The sequence below is a fragment of the Phalangium opilio genome, unplaced genomic scaffold (genome assembly GCF_054372755.1).
Source record: "Phalangium opilio isolate 3A_F unplaced genomic scaffold, DU_Popi_V2 ptg000024l_1, whole genome shotgun sequence".
Lineage (NCBI taxonomy): Eukaryota > Metazoa > Arthropoda > Arachnida > Opiliones > Phalangiidae > Phalangium > Phalangium opilio.
In genome coordinates, this window is record NW_028324155.1 from 7,565,051 (window position 1) to 7,592,662 (window position 27,612).

Below are 27,612 nucleotides of genomic sequence, written 5' to 3' on the forward strand. Positions count from 1 at the left end.
ACTTACAATTCATCAGTTTACTTATTTAGTTACGATACTTTATTGTACATTCAATCGCTTATTTCAAAATTAGATTAGTGATTTTTCATTCAAATACATGGAAGCATAAGTTTATAAGATGCGCTCCATAAGTATGACACTTCGTAATGCTAGAGACCTTTCTAATTGCCCAAAATTATTTATAAAGAATTAAAGAATTTAATTATTTGGGTATTAACTTTCAAGAATAACAATTTTATATTTGATAGACAACAATCATCTGAAGCTCTTGATTGTTCTATAACCGAATAAGAAATATAATTCAGATGTCCATCATACATTTCGATGGATTCGATCAATCGATTCCTTTTGAGTTTGTGATATATTTCCCCCTCAAACTAAACTAAACTAAAATAAAAAAAATGTAACGAGGTTTTCGTTCCCTTCTTCGATATATATTTTTATTTTTTTATAAAATCCCATTGACAACTATGGGAAAGAAGAAAGAGAAATGTTTGAGGAGGAATCCGTATAAATCTTACCAAACTCACCAGGGAAGACGTACATCTTCTATTTAAAATAGAAAAATATATATATCAAAGAAAAGAAAAAACTATATACAGATAGAAAAATGAGGAAGTGAAGAAATTTAGAAATAAAAGTTTTTGGCATTGACGGCTTTGGTTAGACAGAGCAACTCGCAAAAAGACAGACCCTGCCCGGAGAGACGCGCGGGAAGATGGGGGCATGGATTGTTAATACTATAAGGGACTAGAATTGGTGTTGCTTGTTGTTGTGTTCTTCGGAGTACTTAACAATCGTGGACAGAGGGTTTAGTCACTCTCTCTATCTTAGTGTTATCGTTGAAAATGATTACACGTATCTAATAATCGGTGTACGGAGACGCTGAGAGTGAATGATTAGCCTTTCGTCATGGACTTCCGGTTTCTTCTTTCCATCAAGACTTGCTTAGGTTAATGGTAGGCAAGTTCTAACTCACTGCATGACGTCCACCATTTCCGGTCTCTGTTTATTCAATCCAATCCATGGTGATATATCTTCAACTTCTTGAGACAAGCTTTCATTTTATTCGTTTAATTCTTTAACCACCGATTCACGCATCTTACAAATCGTTTTAGGGATGATGGGGAAACTGGGTTCTTTGTCTAGGCCCTGTTAAACCAAAGGGTCATTGTTTTTCGACTCAAATCCAACGCGTGGCCAACAGAGGATCGTTCAGCAGCTCACGGAAGCAACCCTCCTCGTTCCAGGGCGTAAACAAACCCTAGTATAAGGATCTCTGAAAAATATATATCTTTGGCGGCGCGGCGTGGCTGCATGAGGAATCTTCCTAGAGTATAGTTGTAGTTGCAGAGAAGGGGAATGCCCGTGGTGGTGGATACGTAACGGTGTAGAGAAAGATACCTTGTATGAAAAAGAGATTGGACTCGGATACGTAAATCATCGTCGCAGACTGCGCCGTGATTTATATATTCGCTCTCGCGATCCTGACAGCTCTACTTATTCACCGATTTCGTCTTCTTCAATACTTCTTCGTTCGGTGCCCAATCGATCCGTGGACCCGTGTGTGTGTGTGTGTGTGTGGTTGTTCCCCCTTTACTGATAGTCAAAGCGAGTGATAACGTTTTAGAAGTACTACACCAAGAACAACCCGCATATAGTAATGATCGAAAAATTATCCGAGAAAAATCTGTAACCATGGCATTTAATTTGTCGTCTGTTTAAGCATTTTAACGATAAGTCTTTCGTTTTCGTTTATTGACTTGTACAATAGTTCATCTCCTGTTAAATTAATCCTCGCTTCTTCGGTACAAAATGGATGTTATCACTCGCTGCACAAACTTGCAGAAATTCTAAAAAAACAAAGATGGAAGTTGGTACGCGCAAACTTGAAACTTGGTTGCGTGATGTTACCAATAGATAACATCATTTTTCAACGTCATCAGTTGTATATTGCAGCGTAGCCATAGATATATTTGGGTCTAACTGGTAACGCGATTGGCACCTTACTTTTCATTCACTCTACCGAGTGACTACACTTCCGAGATCAGATGCAGTATACCTCTCTCTCTCTCTCATTTATTCCGCTATCCAATTCTATCCATGGGGACTCCGGAGAAACTTATTCCGATTCTCCTCTTCCAGAAGATATCCTAGACTCCCTCTCAAATTCAAATTGACAATTTACATTTTCAATACGCGTTTAGAAATGGTGGAAATTTTCAAGGAACAAACTGACAATTTATGCTAAGTTTTTTTATATCTAGAAGGTCCCCCAAAAATGTTTATTGTTAAGAATTGACTTTACAAAGTTCATAGTTCACGCTAGAAATACTAGAGTATCAGTGAAGAAGTAATTTTAGCTACACAGTATAGTGTTTGAGGGGCTTGATTTATCTCCTAATGAAAAAACACAAATTTTGGGGTTAAATTGAAGAGCTTTCAACAGGTATATAAGAATCAAATTAATTCAGAATATAATTTAAGCTATTCATTTTTCAAATTAACCTCGAAGGTCTCGTGAAAAGGTGTCACATTTGATTCGTAATTTCGAGCGCGTTAAAAACTAATCCTTGATAGAAAAAATAATGGCGTTATTAGGCGTAATAAGTGGCTTCTTTTGGCACCGTTATGAAATGATTAAAACAGTCTATGAAGTTATTTTGAAATTAAGAAAATGTTTTAAGAAAAAACGATAGACGGACGTTCTAAATCCAATCCGCTAATTATACGATAGAAGTTAGGATTTTTTTTTTTTTTTGAAACACCTTTCATTAAAAAATTAGTTACCCTATTATAAAAGTGATGGCCGAGCTAGATAGATAATAATATTGAAGAATTAAGAAGATACTTCGGAAAGGATACTTACCTTTTTTTGGTAACGCGCTATATGCCAAACCTAAACCTTTGAAGAAAAATTTCAGTTTTTGTTGAAATATTCCAAGAATATTATTTTTATTTAAATGTGAAAGAAAATATTAATTTAGTCTTACTCGACTTGTTAAATTAACGTAGAAGAAGACAGACGTTCTATATATTTTATTTATTTATAAATTAATTTAAGCGTAGGGTTCCAATTAATATTCGGAAACTGTCCTACCCCTCAAGAAGAAGACCCCATAAGAAAAAAAAAACTAATCCAAAAATTTATTTTTAATTATAGAGTAGGCGCTTTGGAAGCCCCCTAATTAATACGCGAGGGAAAAAAAGAAGAAACACCAAATGTAACCCTAACCAATTTAAAAACCTGGAAGAAAATATTATTCAGCTCCCAACTTACATAAAACTTATAGAAGTTGAATTAGAAAAATATTGTAATCGAGTTTTACTTCATGGCAAGCTTTTTTTTTTTTTCATTTCTACAGAACGTCCAAGTTGTTTTTTATGGATAGCGATTAGTTGTGGCTTTAGCTATAGAACTGTATCCCACTTTTTGGTTACATTGTTGCATAAATTAGAATTAAAAAATTTCCCTTCTCCGCGACAGTAGAAAACAAGTTGGGAAAACCAAAATATTACCTCTCCGAGTCAAGAGGTCTACTACTACAAAGTTTTTTACATAGATATGGAATTATTTCTCTTTTTTGAAGTAAAAATTTACGAAATATTGAAGCAGTATTCCAAGCATAGCGAATATACAGTAAAGCAGACGACATTTTACTTCCAATAAGGATAAATCTTGGACACATAGAAATCAGTTAATGGTAAAAAAAAAACAGGAAATGAAGTCTACGCTTCAGCTGTTTACCCTATATTCTGATAGCTACATTCACAACTGGTTAGCAGTGTAAACACCATCGTCTCGTCTCACCTCAACAATATTCTTAGTTTGCCAACATGAGTGTTAACGTTAAATAATACCAAAGCTAAATTGTAGCTAGACGCACTGATAGTCAATGCGCATCATAAAGAGAATAAAACTCTGTAGCTTAGCCCTACTAATCTAATTGCCACCATCATCTTTTCTTCTATTATAAAATCTTAACCTGATTAATTAAGAGTGTATTTAACTTTCGGCTCACTCTGAACCGTTGATGTCTCTTCATTTCAGACACGAAAATCAAAACCCAAAGCTTACTTCACCTCAGGCCTCAATTATTTACTCTATATTTCACTAAGCTTATTGCAAGTAATACTAGATATGACCGCCGGAGTCTAGATCTTAGCTTTATTCATGAAATTACTAAACCAAGGATTATTCTATATACAGATGTAGTATAGCTTAAGTAATATATAAACAGCCATTTCAAATAATAATATTAAAAAAACTCTTTGGAATATCAAAGTGAAACAGAGCTTTAAAGCTACAAAAGCACTAAATGCATCATAATTACGAAAAATATTTCATCATATTCACTTTATATTAAGGATAAAGGGAATATTATGGTTCTGTAGGATTTCTTTACACATCAAAGCAAAACGAACTTCTAACGCAGCGCACTGCGGCACTAGTGTAATAACGGACGGACACACACAGACAATAACATAGACTGCTTTTTAACTCTTTCCGTATTAATTTTGAATTGAGAAACAAGATTATCTTAAATATTAAAATAAATATAATTAATATTTAATATTTTCTTCGTTAGTTATTCGCCTTATTGAACGTTACATCGCTTTAAAAAAGAACAATTAAACATTCTTGAGAGACTTGACTAATATTGGCGTTTGAAATGAGGCATACGCCGGTTGCTTCGCCTTACTAAAATAGGTAGTATATAAAGGATTCGAACCGCAGCTGTAGATAAGAACATCGCAATTGCGTGAACCTTGGAGGAAGACCCCTCCATTGGAAGGCTAGACGTTTCTCGTAACCCTAGCCGATCGCCGCGTATGTCTTAACCTTAAGGATGATGGTGGTGTTAGAAGCCAGGTGTACAGACTGGTGTCCATGTGGGACGGACAAAAACAAAGACCAGAAGATGGTGGTGTTAGAAGCCAGGTGTACAGACTGGTGTCCATGTGGGATGGACAAAAACAAAGACCAGAAGATGGTGGTGTTAGAAGCCAGGTGTACAGACTGGTGTCCATGTGGAATGGACAAAGACGAGAAGGTGGTGGTGTTTAGAAGCCAGTAAGTAGAAACTGGTGTTCATGTGGAATGGGCGAAAGACTAGAAGATGGTGGTGTTTAGAAGCTAGTAAGTTCAGACTGGTGTCCATGGGGTGGACAAATGAACAGAGTTGTTAGATAGGCAATGGAGTAATAACCTGTAAGTGGAATACAATTTCCGGGACTGTAAATGCGGTCTGGAAATTGAATACACGTTTGCTCCGATTTGCAAACTGCGAACGCGGTCACGTGGGTGTAACAACGGACAGACGGACAGACAGACGGACAGACAGACAGACAGACAGACAGACAGACAGACAGACACGTCGAAATTAGAACCTCTCCGTGACATACGTCACTCGGAGAGGTAAAAAAACGAGGTCGCTAACCTTTTTGGCTCCGTATTTATTACGACTAAATACGCCCATTTCCACGAAAAGAAATTTCCCCATGTTATATACTATACTATACTCGACTATACTCCAAAATACACTACAGAAAACCTTGATAGAAATACTTGAAAATAATTAAAAAAATAATTAATTGTTTATATCGCGGTAACACAATTTATGAAACTGATAAATACCTACCGAAACATTTTAAGTCAGCACGTGAAAGGAGAATTACCTTCCTTGATTCAATGCCCCACTAAAAAGCGAATTAAGACGGTCAGGTGTGAATTCCTTGGTGATTTCCCTAGCTATATACCAATATATTTTATAAAAATGAAAGATTGAAATTGACCATACAGAGAACCCATCAATGTGACAGGGTAATTGACGCATGATCTACAACAACAAAGTATTTAACATACCTGAGCGACAATGACACGGAGAATGAAAAGTATGGTACACGTGAATTCCCAAAAATAAGTAAAAGTTCCCAAATTGTGCTTTTAGCACTCTAGAAAATTTTCCATCAATTATTTCAGGAATTTCTTAGGTGACCTTTGACCTTTCCTTAAATCATCGGAGAAAACTAAACTGAAGTGAGGGGAACTTAATAACACTCATTTAACGTTCGCAATTGCACTGAAGATAGAATAATTTTCAAATTAAAAATCGCGAAATTACTTCTCATACCCATCGCAAAATTTTCTAAAAAAAAATTTATTTATATTAAAACTACCATAAATAACCCTCATCAAAACTTTATCAAAATAAAAAAATAAATATAATTTTTCAAAAGCTTCAGAAAAGAAAAAAAAATATCATGGTATCATTAATAATTTGTCGTCAGCTATTTAATGATATCTCATGGGCACTGAAGAAAGTTATGGCCCATGAATATTCGAATTACTTGACAGTGGGTACCATCGCTCTTAACCCCCCCCCCTTTCCCCAACCCCATCCCCCAAAAGTTAGTACCAGGGTTTAGAAGAAAAAAATCCTTAACTTAAAAATCATCTCAAGAGACCTAAATTCCTTCGCGCAAAAATATATTTTTTTTATTTAAAAATGATTCTAAAGATACCTTCGGGAAGAAGAAGCATCAGAAATGGAACTAGAATTTGAACATTTTTTAAAAAAAGGGGGGATACCGTAGGTTTCAACGGTAATTAGGCTTTAAACCCCCCAACGTAAAGGGTATACGTTTATCTGTACAATTTTTCTTTTTTTCTAAACCCCGCAAAAATTCGAACGGCGTTTAACTTCAACCCCGCGAATCCCCTAATACTTCATCGTTTAATATACAAAAATCTTTTAAAAAAATACTCAAAAAATTCCCAAATGGCAATAAGCATCGCTACGGTACGTCTGCTACTGGTGTTTTTTTTTAGTAGATGATGTACATACGAAAGGTTATGGTATATTTTTTGAAGCTGATTATAGTTTTAGTCAGTAGTCTAGTTGCGATCATTTATTTGCGATTGTCCCTTGAGATGAGAGAGTGTGCGCAAAGGGTAGGGCTAGGGAAAAAAAGAGAGTCAAAACTGGTGATGGGAATAAAAAGTGGTAGAATATGGGAGTATTGGAAACTTGAGACTTTACCCTTTTGTTTTGGAGTGGATTCTTTGGGTAAAGAGGAATGGGATGCGTGGAAGATGCTGGAGATAGGATGAGATGCTTGAATGATGCTGAGGATGGGATGGGATGCTTGGAAGATGCTGGGGATAGGATGGGATGCTTGGAAGATGCTGGGGATAGGATGGGATGCTTGGAAGATGCTGGGGATGAAAATGAAGCTCAAGATCCCGAAATGAGAATTCCAAATTATTTAAACCATTTCGAATTTAAATTTAAAACATAACTAATAACATTTCTAATTAGTATTAGCAAATATCGCGTTTAATCTACTGAAATTTTGGTTTGGGGGGGGGGGAGAAGACAAATGGCTTAGAACTTAGTGTGGGAAGTTAGGGACGCAATAACTTAATTATATTTCAATACTAATTACTTCAATGAACACCTGATCAATCTCGAAAAAAAGGGGCAAGCAAGGTATACTCCAACCAGTGTTGAATAAGAAATATTGCGGGAAAAGTTTCTGTCGGAAAGGGAATTGGAACCCCTCGACTCAGTGATTAGCGACACTCTTGAATTTCTTTCAGGTTTAATGTAACTTCCCTATAGCCAAGGCTTAACTTTAGTCTAATGGGTACTTTGCAACCAGATTCAGAATGAAGGAAAATTTGCACGGTTGAAAGAAAAAAACAGCTATATATGCAGTCCGTCGCTAGCTGCATCTCATTTTTTAACTGACGGCAATTTTTAACTTCGGGGTCCCTTTAGCCTCTCTTTGAATCCAATGGGTGTAATTTTCTTGAGGTGTCGAGTTCGAAGGGAAAATTCTCTCTTTCTTTTTCAGCACTCGAAATGGCGTTAACTATCCGTAGATTTTTATAGTTAGAATCTCCCCGATTTATACCGTCATTTACTGGCGGTGTTTCAAGGGTTATTAGACTATTGGACAATATGGTTAGGAATAGATAAGATTTTATGACCGAAACCCTTCCAAAAAGATTTTTATTTTATTCAACGGGGAATCTGTTCCGGAATAAAGTTAGTTAAATTTCTTGTTCGTTGAAATTACCATTTATCGAGTAAACGATTTGTTTAAATGAACTTCAGATATCAGATATGAACAATTCAGCTCGTAACTCTTCATAGAAACTGGCGTAATGCGATAACTAAAATGTTGAATAGATTTCTAAGATTCCTATAGTGAATCTCCAAACAATATTTAATGAAAGACTCGCTTGCATCTTACAGTTATAGTATTTCAAAAGATGTTTTGAAGCTGCCAAAACCAAGATCGGGCAAAAAGGGATGCTCGTAAAGTCGATAAGTAATGGTTTCTAGTGAGCTAACGTTGATGGCTTTTCAGTCTATAGGTAAAAGTAAGCCCGCAATTACGGGTCTTTGAGGTTAATGACGATGGAGTCGTAATTAAGACTGTAGTATACTATACTCAAGATAGAGAAAACTCTAACCGAGGCTTAGATAGACAGTGTGAAAGTGAAGGCGAGATACTCTTATTTTTTTTCTTTGATGATCTTTGAAAACGTTTCCGAAACTTTTGAGAGTTGGTTGGTGAGAAGGCTTTTTACCCCCAACTCCCCCCTCCCGGGAGGAATCTCCAAAACTAGGCTTTAATCTATATCTATATAAATCAAAGTCCTGACTGACTGACTGACAGACTGACAGATAATCAACGCCCAGCCCAAACCGCTTGCCCTAGAAGGCTGAAAATTTGCAGGAACGTTACTCATAAGTAGTAGGCGCGTACTAAGAAAGATTTTTCCAATCCGCCGCCATCTTAAAAAATGGCGCCCAGAAATGTAAAAAATCTTCTCTATGCAATTAAGTACGCGCGTTTCAACCGATTTCACAAATATTTAGTACACTGGTTTGCTTTAACCTTAAGACGGGCTGAATGGTCTTTCGGGTTCGATTTTTCGCCATCTTTTAAAATGGCGCCCAGAAATGTAAAAAATATTCTCTATGCAATAAAGTCCGCGCGTTCCAACCGATTTCACAAATATTTAGTACAATGGTTTCCTTTAACCTATAGACGGGCTGGATGGTATTTTGGGTTCGATTTGTTGCCATCTTTTTAAATGGCGGCCAAAAACTTAAAAACCCTTAATGTCCGCCTGAAAAGTAATAAAAAATATCCCGACGGGCTGACGGACTGTGCCGAGTGCCTTCGCTTCTAGGGTGCCACAAAAATATTAGTCATCAGTAAAATCTACACATTCTTTATATCATTTTAGATGGAAGTTCTTATTACACGCGAGCGACGCCGCGGGTAACGGCTAGTGTCAAATAAAACGTTTCATCATCGCTGTAAACATCGCGGGAGTTGAGCGCACACTGGCTGGCCTACAATTATTTTGACCGAGGCTTAGCTCGGATATAATGGTTTGATACCGATAGAATGATAGGATTTAGGATTTGGTAGACAAAGACCCAAGGATGTACACCGAAAGAAAAAGGGAAGAATGTGTCCAACGAACGATTCGGCGATCCATCTTTTTCTAACGCGATGGCAAACGACTGTTAGCGACAGATTAATTGCGATTAGAAAACGATACATTGAACCGTATACCGAGAAGAACACGCTGCTCGCAAAAAGAAACGTAAAGTAAAAAGGGGGAGAAACAAAAAAATAAGCAAATCGTCGTTATTCGTGCGTGAAACTTGTCCCGTCTTTCTGTACCCAAAAAATGACAGTTAGGTTTAAGGAAAGTTTAGCATACGTACATATCCGATTACGCCAAGGCCTATGCCCTATCATTTGACTTCGTCGTCTGCCTTTGACACGAGGAAAACTTTGAACGAAACTAATTAAACAATTTAAAAACTATTTAGAAACAATTTCCTGGATGAATTATAGCCTTTACTTACGTACCAATTTGTTTTCTTGACATTTTTTAGAACCGGGAGAAAATGGTATGCCAAGGAGACTTCGTACCGCCTACACAAACACGCAGTTGTTGGAATTGGAGAAAGAATTTCACTTCAACAAGTACTTGTGCAGGCCTCGTCGTATCGAGATCGCCGCCTCCCTGGACTTGACGGAGAGGCAAGTGAAAGTGTGGTTCCAAAATCGGAGGATGAAGCACAAGAGACAGTCTTTGATGACTAAGAACGGCGATGAAAAGGGTAGCGGACAGTCGGAGAATGGTAAAGATTCCATGTCGGACAAAGGTCCGTCCAACCTGTCGTCGATCGGGAGTCCCTGTTCCGATCAGACTTCTACCAGCCAGGATGGATCGACGCCTTTGACGCCCATGGGCGGTGACGGATCCAAATCGGATCTATGTTGCGGCAGGACGGTTTCCCCGGCAAAATCAGATTCGATTCTCATGTCCGAGGGCGAGAATTCTATGAGACATCTTCATTCGCCATCGACGCACGTACCTAGCTCAACCGCCACTCCGACGACGTGTTCCGGCAACTCCATTTCGTCGCCGACGACGGGGGATCGGACGATGGACCTCAGTTCCGTTTCGGAAGGTTTGCTCTCATCTTCGTTAAGCGGAGTCGAAAGAACTTTGAATCCTCTTAGCGGCGGTAAAACAACCATCCTAACGGCGGGCGGGGTTAGCGAGGCCTTGAGCGGTCGTCTAAACGGATCACCATCTAGCAGAAATAGTCTTTCTTCTGTCGGTTCTCCAAGCACGACAAAATCGTTGTCGTGTATCATCGATATGAACGGGACGAGCAGATGTCATCAGCCTTGTAACCCGGTTCAGTGCGGGACTGCGGGACAACCGGCCAGTCCGGGAGGTTCCTACCAAACGCCTTCTCAGGCACACGCCGCCCTGCAAAGCAGGATGCAGTCGGCCTCGCCCAGTTACCAAAGGTCGAGGCTTTACGCCAACAATTACCACCATTCGGACGCTAGTTCCGCGTCGTCTTACTTTTCGACTCAAAACCACCGAACATCCTCGCCAACCATGGCCCCACCTTATTGTTACCGCACTTCACCACCGACAACTCATCAGCAACAGTCGGTCATTCAATCGCAACACATGGACACGAGTTACGGTCTATCCGGAGCGAGTTATAAAACGTCCTCTTCACCTTCGTCTTCGATGTACTACGTCTCTCCCCCGCCTCACCCTTCGAGACAACAACAAACTCAACCGATTAACTCTTCGCACGTGGCCGGGGGTTGCGCGCCAACGTCGGGACTGTACAATACGCATACCCATCAAGGGGCCGCCACGGTGGCCACTAGCGCCAACACCGTTCACGGTCGCCCAGGGACGCAATCCCGGGCATACGGATACGGATCGCAAGTGGAAAGTATGTCCAGTCAGGACGTTTCTTCAACGAGATCTTCGCCTCATCCTTACATGAGTGAGTACCGAGGAAGCGTCAACGATTTCGGACAACCCATGAGTCGAGCGGGCTACGCCAGTTCGGTCGCGAGTTCGTTTTGCGACGACGGCGCCGCTTTGCAAAACGAACAGTACCCGACGAACGGTATGGGAGCCGGTGGTAACGGGGCTTACTGTTACGGATCTTACCAATCCGAGGAGAATTCGGCCGCCGTGACTCAACAGCAACAAATCGGTATCTATTACGAAATGGGTCCCAACGCGGGGGCGTCGAGTGGGACCCCGAACGTTCCTCAAACGGGTACCGCCGCCGCGGCATCCGCCAATACGAGTCGCGTCCCGGACTACAACGCCACGGCACCGAAACAAAACTTTTCGGCTCCGGCTAACTATTACGACGTTCATCAAGGAGACGCGGCTAACATTCCCGGCTACAACCAGTCACCAGAACAGTATAACGGGCAATGCGCGGCCGCAACCGATACTGACATGAACTTTAACACCTACAACAATTATTACGACTCGAGTAACGGATACTCGACGAATAATTCCTGCGGTAGCTCGACGGACTTTAATTTTCTAAACATTGCAAACGAGTACAACACGCCCGAATACTACCAACTCAGCTGAGTTTCGTACGCTTAAAAAAATACCAAGTAAAATTGAATTCGGGCTATTGAACCAGTGTTGGTTTAAAGGACAGTTCAGATTGACACCCTGTCCCGATACAAACCAACTCTGGTGCATGTACGCCCATGTTGACCCTTTACTAGCGTCTGTATAGTTCAAGAAAGATTAAAAAAAATCTAAGAAATATCAACCGATAAAGTACTTACTAACTTGTAAATAATGAACGAGCAAGTGAGAAAACATCAAATTATAAATTGGAAAAGTTAATTTTTGTTAAGGAAAGGTGAAACCCAAGGCATATTTTTAAAATTGTTAATTTTTTTCTCAAACCTTCACTCTTCTAAAATTATAACTTAAGCCAATCGGGGAAGAAAAAAGGCTAATTAAGGGTTTCTTTAATATTTTTTTTCTAATTAAAACAAAATTAAAATTATATAACGTAAAAACATTCCTCTACTAGTCATGATTGTATTTAGTTTCTCCATTTAAACTAATTTGGAATTAAAATTTTAAATCTATCAGCCTAAAAACCTTTCTAATTAAAAAAAACCTGGCTTATTAAGAAGCGCAATACTGTGATTTAATTGCTTGAAAATTAATTAATTAAATTTTTGTTGTAAATATATCTTAAGAAAAAAAAGATTATTTTGATTTAATTAGAAATATACCGGTTAAGTTGTGAAATCTTAAGTAATTAAATGAAACGAATTAATTTAAGTAGACGCGTTCACTTGTCTCCTTCACTATAATAATAATATTAACTGTATAATTTAAAATTAAAAATATATTTTAGATTAAATAATAATTAAATTGGTGCGGGCTATGCAAAAAAACAAAACAAAATAATAAAAAAAACCTTTTGTAGAATTAGTGCAATGTATTTTTCTCTGCTCGTATTTAATTGTAGATATGGGATTCCACATCGCGGTGCAAGACCTAAAAAAGAAAATGAACGAAAAATAGAGAAACGAAAAATTTATTAAAAAGTACGAAAATAAATGGTTTATTTTAAAGAAGTTAATAATTAAAAATAAAAAGCTTATATTATCATTAATTATATTAAAGAATTATTCCCCGAAAAAAAAAAGATTTAGGTATAGATTAAAAAAAATAAGAACTTCAAAACGAAAACGATTCAAATTTGTTTACAAAATAAATAATAAAATACAACAACAAAAACAAAAATCGAATCTCGATTAAAACCCCGAACTATATTTACGTCTTTTTGAGCATTTTCTACTCAGTAAATGTACTTATACCCATGATACATCTGTGCCGTACACACATTATGAGTTGGACTTCGAAACTGTAAAACTGTAAATAAATAACTAAATTAATTAATAAAATAGGCCAATTGTTAATTACAAACAAGAACTGCATACCGAAAAATACAAAAAACAAACGAAGAAAATAAACCAATCGCCATGAATACTGATTCCTTAAAGCGTTTAGATATTGTTAGTATTTATTCATGAACTCATGAATTATCACATGACAAACGTGACCTAATTAAATACCATTCATGTGTGGGGCTCAAGTTCATGAACCATTTCATGTTTTAAGCAAAAAAATAAGTATGTTTATTCAGTTTATTCATAGAACTTGAACCCTCACATCGCTTTAGTCGACTTCAAAATTAACCTTTGACCCCCAGCCAAATATTAACAATTTAATTTTAGCTTCTCAAAACTTCAAAACACATTTTGTAATTGATACTTTATTATTTCAAATCAAGTTTCAGTCCTTGAAAACTAGATTAATTAAAAAAGAAACCCGTCTTGATTAACTTACCGATTAAAATTAATATTTATCACTCGTAACCCAATTTTAATCGCTAAATTATTTTCATAGAAACTTATGTATCGCGGTTGACAAAGATTTTCTAAACCCGATAAAAGTATTAATTTCATCCAGACTGCCATAATTGATAAATGATTTTCTTTTTTATATTTAGTAACATTTTGGGGACAACGTTTCCTCTATTGTACTAATTAATACGGTTAACCAGAATTAATTACTTTACGTCGACTTGTTGCGCCCCATGGATGGTATTTAAGAGCAAAGCACGTGCTAAGCGTAATTCATTTATACGTCGCCAAAAAATTTTAACTTAAAAAAAAAAATGACAAAATATGTGTAATAATGGTCCCCACCCTTAAAATTAATGATCCTTTTAATTCGATTAATATTTAAAAATAAAAACTGTCAAATTAACTATATTTAAGTATTAAGAAAAAAAATATGTTTAATTTACGTAGTTCCTAAATGATTTCATTAAGATTATTTACAGCACGAAGAAACCTCTCTAAACGAAAGCTATGACCTCTCTGACTTTGTAAAAATAAATTTAAATTGTTTTTCAAATGAAAATAAAAAATCCAATATTTGTTTGTATAAATATTTACCAAGCGGTTCCGAAAAAACAAACTTTCATTAAAATAATAAATAACATCGTCACGATCACGTGTGAATGGCCCATGCAGCGAAGAACCTTAGAATAAACAAATATACGAAGTTAAAAACCAAAATGGAAAAATTCAAACAAATAAATAAATAAAATACCAAAAGTAGTTGAATTAAAAGATATTATTGGGCTTGTATCAAATTGTTTCATTAATTTAATTTTTTAGTTTAATTAGTTAATTAAGGTAATAAGGAGGGGCCAAAGAGGATGACGTCATGAGTGACAGTTATATTGCAAACAAATTATCCCGCTGATATACGCTTCCCGTTGTCGACGATTTCCTTTTGAAATTTCAGGATAAATAAATATCATTCATACAAAGAATGGTTAGAAATTTGCATTAGAACCACGTATTATCCTATAGGAAACTGGACCCTTTTGAGCCTGAAACTATACCAATACATCCCCGGGTCGGGTATAGATAAAATTAATAAATCTATAATTATGTATGCAAATCAGATTATAGATAAATTTAGAACTTAATTTATATAATATTTAAATTTAATCCTGTAACGTATACTTATATTTCGGTAAGCAAGGGTGGAACAAAAAAGTGGAACCATTTATTATAAAAGCAAGTTTTAGAAGAAAAAAAAGGGAATTGACAAATTATTTGATTGCTTACGTCAAAAATCACCACAAGCGGACACTTTCGTAATATTATCTTGAAAAATGAAGTTTTTATTGATAAAGAAAAAAATGTATCACCTGGGGGCTTATTTTCTCCCTTAGAAAAATCTCCTTTCATATAAATGACTAGAATACTAATTTTTATTTCTTTTAGCCTATAAAAATGTTTTAAACACAAAATTTATGCCAAAACTGGACGGATAGGAAAGTAATTTTACGGTTAGGACCAGTACAAGGGAATGGATACTTATATAATTTCCGTAAGTTTAAAAAAAATTGGGTAAAATATATAATAAAAATAAAATAGATTTTAGAGCTCAAAATTGCAAATGGAAATTAAATAGCGAAGTATCCAACCCCTCGAAAAAATACGTTACAGACGGAAAAACTGGAAGCGAAGAAATAAATTAACACAAACTCTTAACGAATTTCAACCTAAGTTTGAGCCGACTGTTAGAATATCCATATTTCAACTCATAAAACAATGACATAACGTGGGTTTGACAATGGAGCAATCTCAGCTTGGTTTACGCCCAGAACAACTGCATATATTTAATATAAACAGCCCTTTGGCAGACAGATATTTTGTACATTTTAGGCTTAGCGTGTGGGTATACTGGTTATGATAATAAGTCTCTTTTCTTTTTCTACGCATCAGTATCACAATACACTTGAAAAATATTCCGAGTTATTCCCAACGGCTATATTCCGAGTGTTAGCTATAATAAAATTGAGGTCTTATATCGAATTCACTTAGTAATTAAAACAATATGGTAGAGGTTTTTGTGGGAATTAAATAAGTCTATAAAATATCTAGATACGTATAATATTCAAGTTGAGATTGCAGCATTAAAACGTAATAAAGATTTTGGGTAAAATATGGAGCAAACTTGGCCTGATTCTCTAATTGAGACTGATTTAATTTGAGAGCTTTTATTTAATTCCTTACGAGTGGTTTCGGAAGATCTTTATTGCGTTGGAAAACTGATACTTTTTAATTACATTATTAAGTTAATTAATAAAAAGAAAATTTAACGGGCTCAAATTTCAAATTTCAAATTGTTAATTGGAAGTCATACAAAACAAACATATTTCAAACTTGAAATTCCCCAATTAATTTCTATGAAAAAAGAAAAGAAAAACTAGATTCATACGGGAGCTATAAACCAGTATATCACATTTAAATTAGTCTTAATTAAGACTTACAATTAAATTAAACCCTTATTTCAGATACTTCATTTCACCACAAGAAGTATACTTTCATCGCAATGACAACAAACCTCCTAAGCTTCCCAACATTGCAAACTCTCCCTGAGCAGTAGCCATCAACACCTTTTACCCTTTGTTGGTTGATTGAAGCGTCAATATTGAATAATTAATGCTCTACGCTAATTGACAGGAGACCTAATGAATACCAAAATACAAAAAAAAGCCCTTACCTTTATACGTAAATACAAAAGTCTTCATTCGGTTTGGAAATTTCGAGTGATTCTTTAACGAGGTTTAAAAAAAATCCAACTGCACTCCTTTATTTAAAACTAAGTGACACTTTCGCTCGCCTTCTTTAGTAAAATCAGAATCTAAGAGAGAATAGATAAAAAATATTATAAAAGAATTAATGACTAAAAAACGCACTCATCCAATTATAAAAAAAATAATTTTAAGCCTTTGTTATTGGAGAATTTATAATAGCGACACTTTAACTCTGACAATATAGGCGCTGATTTTCGACTAAATGACTAAATGAATTAATATTTAAATAATTTTATACTTAAAAATGTTAATATATATTTTCTATTATTTTATAGAGATAATATTTTTTTCTTCCCAATATTTTGATTTAAAAAACATTTAATCAGGTTTTCTTTGATACGATAATTAAAGCTAAGGATTTTCGAGTTTGCTAAGATTTTGATGGTATATAAATAATAGTATGAAAACTACTATATTTTAGTATTATAATACTACCGATTGAGTGATTTAAATATTTATTTAATTCGATACTGTTGTCTAGTGATTTTCGATTTTTTTACGATTATGAAGTAGTAGTAAACCACTAGAATTTAGTAGTATAAAACTACCGATTCTAGGCCTACGATTTCAAATAGCTTAACCACCTTTCTACATATATACGCATTCATATCTAAGGTACTTGATGCTGCGCAACCACTTATTCGAAATATAACGGGACAGAACGTTGTTAGGTTTTAGTATCATGACACCCTCGGAGTGAGAAAATAATCGATAAATGTCGACGACTGGTAAACAATAGAGAGTACAAAAGACCCCTAATTATACAGTACACTATATCCGATATGTTATACTATATATATATATATATATATATAGAACTATAGCTTTTCGACATTTCTAGATAAGGTAAAACGTAACGTACAACCTCTACAGCGTAGTCTCTGTCCTTGTACAAAACCAACACAACACTGCATGACATATAGGTCCGGCTAGGGAGGAGCTGTCCAGTTGTGTTATGTTGTATCTCTCGCCAGTTCGGACAGTGTATAAGGGCGAAAAGTTGTATTGACCCAAAATGTATCCCCAAGAGAAAACAATCTTAAATTGGGTATAATTCTATAATAGATTTTGTAATATCTAAATGGGAATTTTCGCGTTTACAAAGACTGTTACGATATATATTGTATACTCTATCATCATATGGAAGAAGGTCTTTGCCTTTTTATTGGATTTCAATTAAGATAGAACCCAGGAAAAAAAATTGCTATAAAAAAGATTGTATTTGCAATCATGGAATGTGTTAGAATTTGGCTTGATTTTTATGGAATTTTAGTCCCTTTCTAGATGGCGACTTCACCAACTTGGAAAACATTACAAAACAAACCTGCAGCGAGTTCAGGAAGGTATAACAAAACGTGAAGTGGATTTTGTTTCCCGCCATCTCATTGTCACCATTTTTATTTTTTTTTCGCGCGCGTATAGTAGATCTCGTGCTGTATAGACTTCATGTCAGCGCGAGGAAATAGGTGGAGATTCTCTACTACTAAAGTTGGTATTATTCCCGCCCATTTTTTCCCGCCATTTTTATTTCTTTTGGCGAGTCGATCGGGATGCTGTCACGCGCAACTTTTTTTTACTTCTACATTTTATTTTCGTGCTTTTTTCAACTCCAATATTTTTCCTCCTACAATGTTTTGGCGCAATTTTTATATTCCGAGCTTCAGTCAAAAAGTTTCTGTTTTTATATTAAAAAAAAGTGTGTCCTCTAGAGATACAAAAGCTAGGGTATATAGAAAAAGGAAAACTATACTTTCTGCTTCATAATAAAATATATGATGAATTTGAGGCGGTAAGATTTCTTTTACTTTCGCCAGAAATACAGTATACTACCTGGAGCTGAAGTTAACAAACACGAATTTTATTTTCTACGTGGTTTAATGTTCATGATTGTGTTACTCCGCCTATAAAGGTCCGCCATTTTGTCAATCGCGGGTTACCTTTTCCTATCACGTGTGTCATATTTCTTCAGCTTTTGATTTGCTGAATGTAGGCCTAATTATAGATTTAAAAATAAATATTTTAGACAATATTTTTCATAAAAAAAATAATAAAAAGTCCCAATCAATATTTCAATAGTTAAATTGCAATTTTAAAGCCATTAACTGTCAAATATTGCAAATTATATTTGCACTATCAAAAATATTTGACGATATACGTTTACAAATAATTAGCTATATACTATTTCCATTATTTGCTAGTAAATACTTCATTATTTACTTTGGTTATTTTATTTTTCGATAAATACGAAAATTTCGTAACAGTCATAGGAAAGAACATCGTGGATCGCTGCAAAATTATATAATAACGATATAGGCGAGAATGGAAATTAAGATTAGGGTGTTCTAGTATATCAAGGTCATTTTAAATTTAATTTCACAACCGGCCTTTTTTGTTTTAAACATTCTCAAATTAAACAATTTTTAATTGATTTCTCCACACAATAAATAGCAATAAAAAATTGGGAACGAAACCTATGGGGGTTTCTTAGCCTGGGTTTTCTATTCTCTTTGAGACTTTTGAGTCCAACCCTATCTTATACGGTCCACCTTCCTAAAATTTCTTATAGGGGGACCACAACTGACTCAGCCGCCCCTTTGGAAAAAGACATTGTTCCATGCGATGCCAGAATATTCTTCTTTTTTTCACTATCTTATTCTTTCTTTTCCCCTTTTGTTGTCGCGGTTTCGTTAGAAGAAAAAGAAAAGAAGGATCCATCCAAAAAAAAATCCCAAACTTTTTTATCCCTTGAAAATTCTGCAAGCAACTTTCTCCAGAACGAACAATAGAACGACGCGGTAGCCCGCAGAGGCTAATTTTGATTGGACGGGTAAAAATTGGCGCGCGGAAAAACTAGGCTAGACTGTATAGTATAAGCAATATGCGCGCGAATTAACACGACCATGATTCCTCGAAGAAAAAGTTGAAATTTTGCGTTTTTACTATAACCACGTGTCGTTAAAATTTTTAAATCGCGCCTAATTCAAATTTGAAATCACGTGACATATCCCCTCGAGATAATTGTCAAAGCGCGTGCGAATATTTTAGATAAAGATTCGCGAGGAATTCGAATTTGAAACCAAGGCTTAACGGGTATATAACGTGACGTTAATACCGCATGACGAGCGCCAAATTTTAAAATTAATAACACATAACTAACTTCCGAACACACACACGCGCGCGCGCGCGTAGGAGGTCCGAGTCAAATTTTGGGGTTAAACAGTGACCTGTTTAATATCACGACGTATATATATATCAAAAATCAAAGCCTATACAGAAACACAGAAAATAAAACCCGTAAAGTAGGCCACCCTGTGTGGTCTCTTTTCATAATATCGAACCTCGAGAAAGAAAAAACCCAAATTAAAAAAAGAATAAATTGAAAAAGAAACGTCCATCTCATGTCAGCACTCAAACTTTTCTAAACGCGTGGGCGATTCGTAGTTAACCACAAAAACCTACAAAGTTAAAATTCAATCCATTCATTCAAAAGCTTAATTACTAGAAACTCGTGCTGCCCTGGCTGGCAGTACTTGACTAAATTGTTGAGGGGTCAAAAGGTTATCAGTTAAAATCTTTTCAAATATATCCATAGCACATGCCAGCCATATTTCCTCATAGTAAACAAACTCTTCATTCCTAGTATAGGGGGTGGGCGCATTTTTAAGAGACATTTTTGACAACTCATTAGCCCAACGTATTTCCTAATGGATCAAGTCTTAAAAGAAAATAAAGAAGAAAAAAAAAAACACCGAAAGAAATCGCGGAGAAAACTTGGAAGATGCGAAGAAAAGTAACTAGATATCCTTCTTTTCCACGTATTAGCTCGTTGCCTAGTTCTTCAACTCCCAAGGTAGAGTCTATCCTAACCGATAGATGTCACCTGAGACTGATATTAAGGACTTAAAAATGGTGGCGAAGCCTTGGTTAGTAGTGAAAAGTAACTCGACGATGATAGTAGTAGGAAAAGCTAAAAATGCAATGCCGTTTTCTTCTTTCTCTTCATTTGAATTATTTGGAAGCTAGTCGAGCTCGGTTTTCACTCCCCGCATTCCTATGGGACACCAGTCTTACTAATGAGCGAAATGCATGATGGGGAAAATGGGGGGTATAATGTGGGGTACGGTATACACTGTATAGGTCCGATTCCTCACACGAGCTATAGCTAGCTGCTAGATTACGATAAGAGAGATCTATATACAGTGCTGAGAGAGAGAGAGAGAGAGAATGAGAGACTGTCTACGGTACGTCGGTAAGGGAGTGAAAAAGAATGATAATTAACACCCCTGTACCATCGCTTAGGATTCTTTTCAAAAAGAGTTACGTATATATATTTTTCTAAGCCTGGGAATACGCGCTGCCGAAAGAGATACCTAAAAAAATGCCTTTCGATTTGAAAATTTTCTTAAAGGCGATGTGAAAACAGTGAAAAGGAGAATTTTAAAGCAGACGACAGTTTTGCTAAGCCTAATTCTTCACTCTTTTGGGTTGCTGCCTGTAAATATAGAAGAATATGTAGACTTATGTCCAGGGTGATAGTTATAAGCAGACGACACTTATTTTCGCTAAGCCTACTTTCAAACAAAAAGCAATACTTTTTCTTCATAAGATGAATTGACTGAAAATTATTTAGCCTATAATCTGGATGGCGAGTTCGATGGAAAAATTGGTTTATTTCACATTTCCTAGGCTTAACTAGGAGAGGCAAAGGATCATCCTTGATGAACCTTTTTGTTATTCTAGAAATTAGCGACAGAGAGTTAGAAAAAAAGAATTAAACGTACAATTGGGACTGTCAGTGTTAGGCTTAAGTCATTTAGGGAGAGCTTGAACTGTTTTATAAAAGTTGAAACGATTTGTTTTAGCAATTTCATGATAGAATCGTTCATGATGTCCCCCCTCCGCGTCAACTGTCCTTTTCTCATTTGTGCAAAATGAATTTAGTTGAGAAGAAAAAAAAACAACTTGAAGCGTTTTTTGTTGGCTAGGGTTGAATGATTTCCTTTGGGTTACTTAAGACTAATCGCAGTTAATTGTTTAAAAGCGCTGAAAAACGGCGGAGAAGGGACCTTTTGCTAAATGACTTGAAAACGGAGAGTGAGAGTGTTTTACTCCTTAAGTACTGCAAATGAAGTACGAATTTTTTTGCTTACACTTTTTCTAGGCAGTTTTAAAAATTATATATTTGTATAAATAATTTGAATAGGCGGGTTTAGAATGATTAATTAGGACCCTTTTAATTTAGAAATATAAACAAGAAATTTGTTAAATATATCTATTCACCCCTGGAAAACGATTTCACAGTCATGCCCATCTCAAAAATTATTATTATTTTTTGTTTTTTAAATCTTAATTTCTTCTAGTTCTGTTTGTTGTTAACGCAAATACTTGGTACCGTTGGAAAGCGTACAATTTTATCTATGAAACTATAGAACCCATTCTTACAAAATATTTAAATTTACAACGTTGCTAGCTCCTAAAGTTGAGTTAAAAATTATTTCCAGCTTAAATATGATTTGAAAAGTACGTAAAAAAACTCCCAACACGCTACCAACAAATTCAAAGCGGTTTTTTCGATTGATTGAAAAATATCAAAACTATAAAAACAAAATTGAAATAATAAAAAGGAGATTGTAAAATAGAAATATATTTTTCTTTTGACAAAGCGGTGCTCGTGTTTGGAGTGAAAGTGGCAAAAGAAAAAGTCGACTATCTCTCTATGGATGAAGGAAGAATGGCAAAACGTGAGAAAAAGGAAAGAAAAAGGCTGGGAATCTAAGGGATAGACACAGAGAGAGAGAGAGGGAGAGGATGAGGGTTAGTGTGTTTGAGGTGGAGGTTGCTCTTCCCGCATCGGAAGCGTCCCATTCTCCCATAAATCTCCATGGTAACGGGCTTGTCAATTCGCCGAAAGGAGCTCAACGAAGGAAATGTAGCGGCGGGGATGAATCTATAACCAAACCTATACATCCTCTCCCTTTGCTAACCCTTACTGATGCCACAGAGTATGAAAGAAGGCCCCGACGATTCAAACTCTAGAGAAGCTCGAGGGAGGTTGTATTCCATACACCAAATCTGGTACAGGAGTCCATTGTTCGCAATAAGATATGTTACTCGAGCTCAGAAATGCGCATGGTTTTGTTTATTAAACAGTGCAAAACTTGCAATGGATATTTTCTTTGGCGTATGAATACTAAATAGTACGAGTACGTTGGCAAACCGAATCACATTTACAATTACGAAATGTGTAAATATCTCCAACAACCAAAAATATTCTAAGGTATTTCCTGATTGCTACAAAAGATCAAATTCAATGCATTCATTAACATCCCCTTTGGTATATCATCAAGTCTTTTAGAATCTTAACTAGTCCACACTATTACCCGTGGTAGCTTCTCAACTTGAAATTTGAAGAGGCTCATGCAGAAAGGGAAAGTAGACCACGAGAGGTTGTTTTTGTTAAGCCTAACAGGAATACACATCAGACGTACACAACAGGATCCCCGCTTGGCTTGATTTCTTCTTAGTTTTGGCGCTGTCTTTCTCTTTTACGCCATCCACGCAAGCGGTACAACACCACGTGGCTGCTTGCCAGTTGGGTATCTAGCCTATCAGGGTTGCCGATTCGGGGACAAGAGTATAGAGGGGTGGGGAATGTGGAGGGGGTTTTCGGCACTATGAAATCGTCATTTGGAGCTTGGGGTGGTGAAGGGTCGGTAAAGGGAGACTTCGCCAAGCTCCCCAGTCATTGATTTTATGTCTCCGTTGAGGTGATGGTAGGGGTATTACACCAGTACAGTTTCTCCAGCCTATAGGGTTGCAATTGAAAACTAGGTCCAGATTTTTGCCCTTCACATTGACAAATCAAAATAACTATTTTAAAGTATCCATAGGAATTATATTTACGGACAGCGAAAATATGCGTGACCTTTGACCCGCGCTTCAAAGATTAGTTTCAAAGAAATATTTTCTCGGATTTTTCAACCCTTACTTGGAAAATCTTGAAAATCATTTTAACCCCAAAACTGGTAACTGGCATGCACCCACGTAAATCTGTTATTTAGTTAACAGGATTTTAGAGGTAGGTTGGGTTATACCGTTTTAAAATTGTATACATTTACATAATAGGGGTGTAAATTCATTTAAACTAGAGTATAGGGGTGTTTTCGAATTCAAGGATTGTTTTTATTTTGACTTCTCCGAAAAACAGAAGTAAAATTACATAAATCTATTTCGAATTTTTATTTTTTCATTTTTTAAATAAAATTTTAATTTTTTGAATTGCAAAAGAACGCAGAAGAAAAAAACCCTCGTGACCTAAAATTATTCAAGAAACGAAACGATAAAAAAGTAAAAAAAAAAAAAAAAAAATCCCGGTCATTCTTTTGGGAAACTATTGAGAACGCTTATTATATTTATATAAGAAAAAAGGGGGCCGTATATAAAGAATAACCTTCCTCAATATGATTTAAATCACGGTATGATAAACTTTATAATCGCATCCCTGATGTATCTTTTTAAATGAATAAAAAAAAATTCTTTTTTATCCTTACAGCTAGTCTTCTCAGAAATAAAACTCGCCTTCATTATGCACCCGAGCCAAGGCCCAAAATTAAAAAAAAAAAAGAAAAAAAAACCGTAAATGAAATAAGAAGACGCGTACAGAAGCGTCGTCTGCTACGGAGAAAAAAAAACACTAGGCCTATATTGAATCTAATTCATATCTTACGGCCTAAATCAGTTGGAAATAATTTATTAACGGAGTGATTACGAATCTAGCAGACGATATTTAGCTCATGGGTGCAAAAACAATTTGTTTATGAAAGCATAAAAATGGCTGATAAAGTCGTAAAAGAAACTTTAGCTGAAGTAGCTATAGCTAGCTTTGAATATCTGTCTCTATATATATATATTTCTCTGAATTTAAACCGCCTGGTTTAGAAAAGGTCCAGCAGCGTACAATCTGCTCAGCAGTATTGCCAGCCTAGAAGAGAAAGAAAGAACTATTTCTTTTCGTTTGCAAAGTTTCACTCACTGAAGGGGTGTAGTAAAAAGGCGCCAACGTTTGAACTTCCTTTTTGCAAAGGTTGTTAAACAGTGTAAAAGGCTTAACTGTACAGACGGTCCCTGATAGGCGCGGGAAGAGGCAAGCAGGCAGGCAGCCAAGGCCCAAGCGCGCGGCAGATTGCGGATCGATTAGGCCTTATCAGCATTATGCATAAATCTGTCAAATTATTCCGTCATTAGCTAAAGACAATGCTTGGACGTTTTCTGCCTAGTGAAGCACGTGTCTCTCTCTAGCTTGTGCATGCCAGGGAACTAACTCTCTAGATCCATTGGTCCCCTTCACCAGTCCAGAGATATACATGAACTAACCCGGTGTATACCGAGGAACAACGATACAAATAAGCTAAACGTCGACGCTCCAGGAATGGAAGAAAAAAAAAAGAAAAGACCTTAGAACCAACGTCATGCCAGGAAAAGTGAGTCGAAATAGGAAAAGATAAGGAAAGACCCTCTTTTTCCTTTTCCTTCGTGTGACAAAGGAATTCTCCGAACCAGTCAGTTCCTCTACGCTTGCTTGGCAAAAAGTAACATTGTTCCAACGCACAGAGGAAAGTTTGGCCTATTTTTCGTCTATTTTTATCTCGTCCGCTATTGTGAACTTACTTTGATAAAGTATGAGGTATTGTTAAACAATAAGGGTTTGATTTAAATATCACGGATAAAATAAAATAAGAATAAGAATAACACGTGGAACGCTGTTGACCTTCAAACGAGGGGCTACTCACTTTGAGTATCTGACCCCTCGCCTTCGTAATAGTCAAAACCCCATAGGGAATATAAACCCGATGACCCTTAGAGGTCATAACCTCTTTAAATCACATTAGATATAATCATAAGTCGACGTTTCAAGAAGAACCGTCATTTTTCATTTAATAAAAATAATTTTCTGTTGAAGATTTCAACTCTTTTTTTAACCATACCCCATACCATAGTTAAAAAATAAAAAATAAAAAACTTGAAAATAAAGTTTTTGGTGAAGCTGTTGTGCCATGGACGTATATAGTAGTTCATCATCGGGCTATCGACTTTCAAGTTCTCCTTTGAAAAATTTTTCTTATCGAGTCACTCTCTCTCTCTCTCTCTCTCTCTCTCTCAGCTTGGCTCGGCTCGTTCGATGAGATCGACTAGCTCGAGCCAACCGGAATCGGTTATCGGCTTTGCTTCCCTCAAAAACTACTTTTTTTTTACAACCAAGGTTCGAGAAGGAACGAACCAGTGCAGGGCGCGCAAAAATGGTACACGCACAATGCAAAATGCAGTAAAGGTTCCAAAAGATATTTTTCAAAGCCACTTTGTACGCGTCGTGCTCTTTTTCAAAAAGATTCGCTTCCCACTTTTCCAACAAAACTATAGTAGCTAGAGAGTTGGTTGGGCTATCTCGGTTTTCAGGGAAAATTTTTAGGCCTAACTGCGCGACGGAGGTCCCTAGTATAAAAGGGGTTTTACAGGGCTGGAGTTTCGAAGAGGGCCACGCTATAGGGTTGGAGTTTTACAGGAACGGAGGGGTGGTGAGCGGGCGGGAAAGGAAAAGTGAGGTTAGGGTGTAAGAGAGATAAGGAATTTTTGGGATTTTGAGCTAGCGCGAGCTTCGCGACGTATCTGGCCAGAAACCTGACAGGAAATCATTCAAGTTTCTTTTGTAGGTGCATGCATAGCGAGCGCGCGTGGCTAGCGCAATTTCAATCGACGATATTGCCAAGCTGTATACGTAACGCTAGCTGCCCCCCCGCTACTGGTGGTAGTATTGTTATATACATACGCAAATAATGTCAAGATTGAAGACTGAGATCTAAAGAATGTATTTTCATCATAAAAAGAAAATATATAAATTTTGGGGAATGCTTCAACAGTTATTGGGTCTTATGATCTTCCAATACCAAGACCTAATTCGGGGTTAAAGGTCATTTAAAGAGTTAAAAAGGAAACATTGTTTAAGCCTAAATTTCAACTCCTTAATATTGTGCTAAGGAATTGTGCGAAAGGAATTATGGGAAAATTTTAACCATGCACGTAAACAATTTAAATATTCAATTTGGTTAATGACGAATGCAGTATCATACTACTTTGGTTCGGTATAATATTTGCGGTGACACAAATTATGCAAATATCAATAAGAGATAAGTCCTTCTGTTTTGGGGGTTTTTTTTATACAAGCAGAGATGAATCAATCCAACGGTGATCCCTAGGTCGTACATACGCGACTCTGGTCGGTCATTCGTTGGCAGTGAATCATTTTATTTTTTCGTGTATGTGTGTAATATTGAACAGTTGTCACACAGAGCGGGAGCTTGGACTGCTAGAAGGCTAGTAAGAGAGAGAGTACAACCTTTTTATTGAACGGCCACAGTTTCCTGGACGGGTCTCGAGTCCCGCGTATCTGATTATCTCAATTTTCAGGAACGCGGACGCTCGCGGGGGATGAAGAGGAGGTTTGAAAATGAGTAGTATAGCGGAAGAAATAGGCGGTGATTTTTTTTTTATCCGGTAAACTCAGACTCTGATCATAGGATAACAGAAGCAAAGCCGCCTTCTACCCCTTGGACCAAGAAAAAAAAAAGTGACCCGCACCAGCGAATGTTTATATCAATATTTTAAAGAAGTTAGCTCTCTAACATCAACCGTCCTACGTACTACTGGGCTAGCACTAGCACATTCGAATGCATTTTCGGAAGTTGGACACCTTATCCCTCAGTTCCTTAGGCGCGAGGGAAATACCTTTAGAAGGTGACCTCCCTATAGACTGCGTGTTGGTTTCTCTGCATGTGATTATTGGAGTGGTCTGTTACGCCACTAATCTTCAGCATTAACCCCTGGCTAAGGGTTTTTGAGGGTTACTTCTGGTAAGGAAAGAAAGACGTAGCCAAAGTAGAGTTGAGAGTTAGCTGGTGCAGTCTCATGCACGAGGTAAAAACTGGGTCTTTCTTCTCGGAGCTAGGAGAGAGCTAGA

At 36.5% G+C, this 27,612-nt stretch overlaps 1 protein-coding gene and 1 long non-coding RNA gene across 4 annotated transcripts in view; both read left to right on the plus strand.

Annotated features, from left to right (window-relative positions):
* Positions 1-14,579, plus strand: part of LOC149692557 (uncharacterized) — a 49,202-nt gene extending 34,623 nt beyond the window's left edge. For all 3 annotated transcript variants that reach the window (XM_089868324.1, XM_089868323.1, XM_089868322.1), the window contains one exon: positions 9,933-14,579. In XM_089868324.1, coding sequence (XP_089724450.1) covers positions 9,950-11,974 — 2,025 coding nt within the window. In that variant the 5' untranslated portion in view covers positions 9,933-9,949 and the 3' untranslated portion in view covers positions 11,975-14,579. The remainder of the gene's footprint in view (positions 1-9,932) is intronic.
* An 8,045-nt stretch (positions 14,580-22,624) lies between these two features.
* LOC149692558 (uncharacterized) lies at positions 22,625-25,655 on the plus strand. Its single transcript, XR_016382914.1, has 5 exons — positions 22,625-22,878; positions 22,949-23,679; positions 23,750-23,810; positions 23,889-24,076; positions 24,154-25,655. It is a non-coding gene; the product is annotated as an uncharacterized LOC149692558 (long non-coding RNA).
* The last annotated feature ends 1,957 nt before the right edge of the window (positions 25,656-27,612 follow it).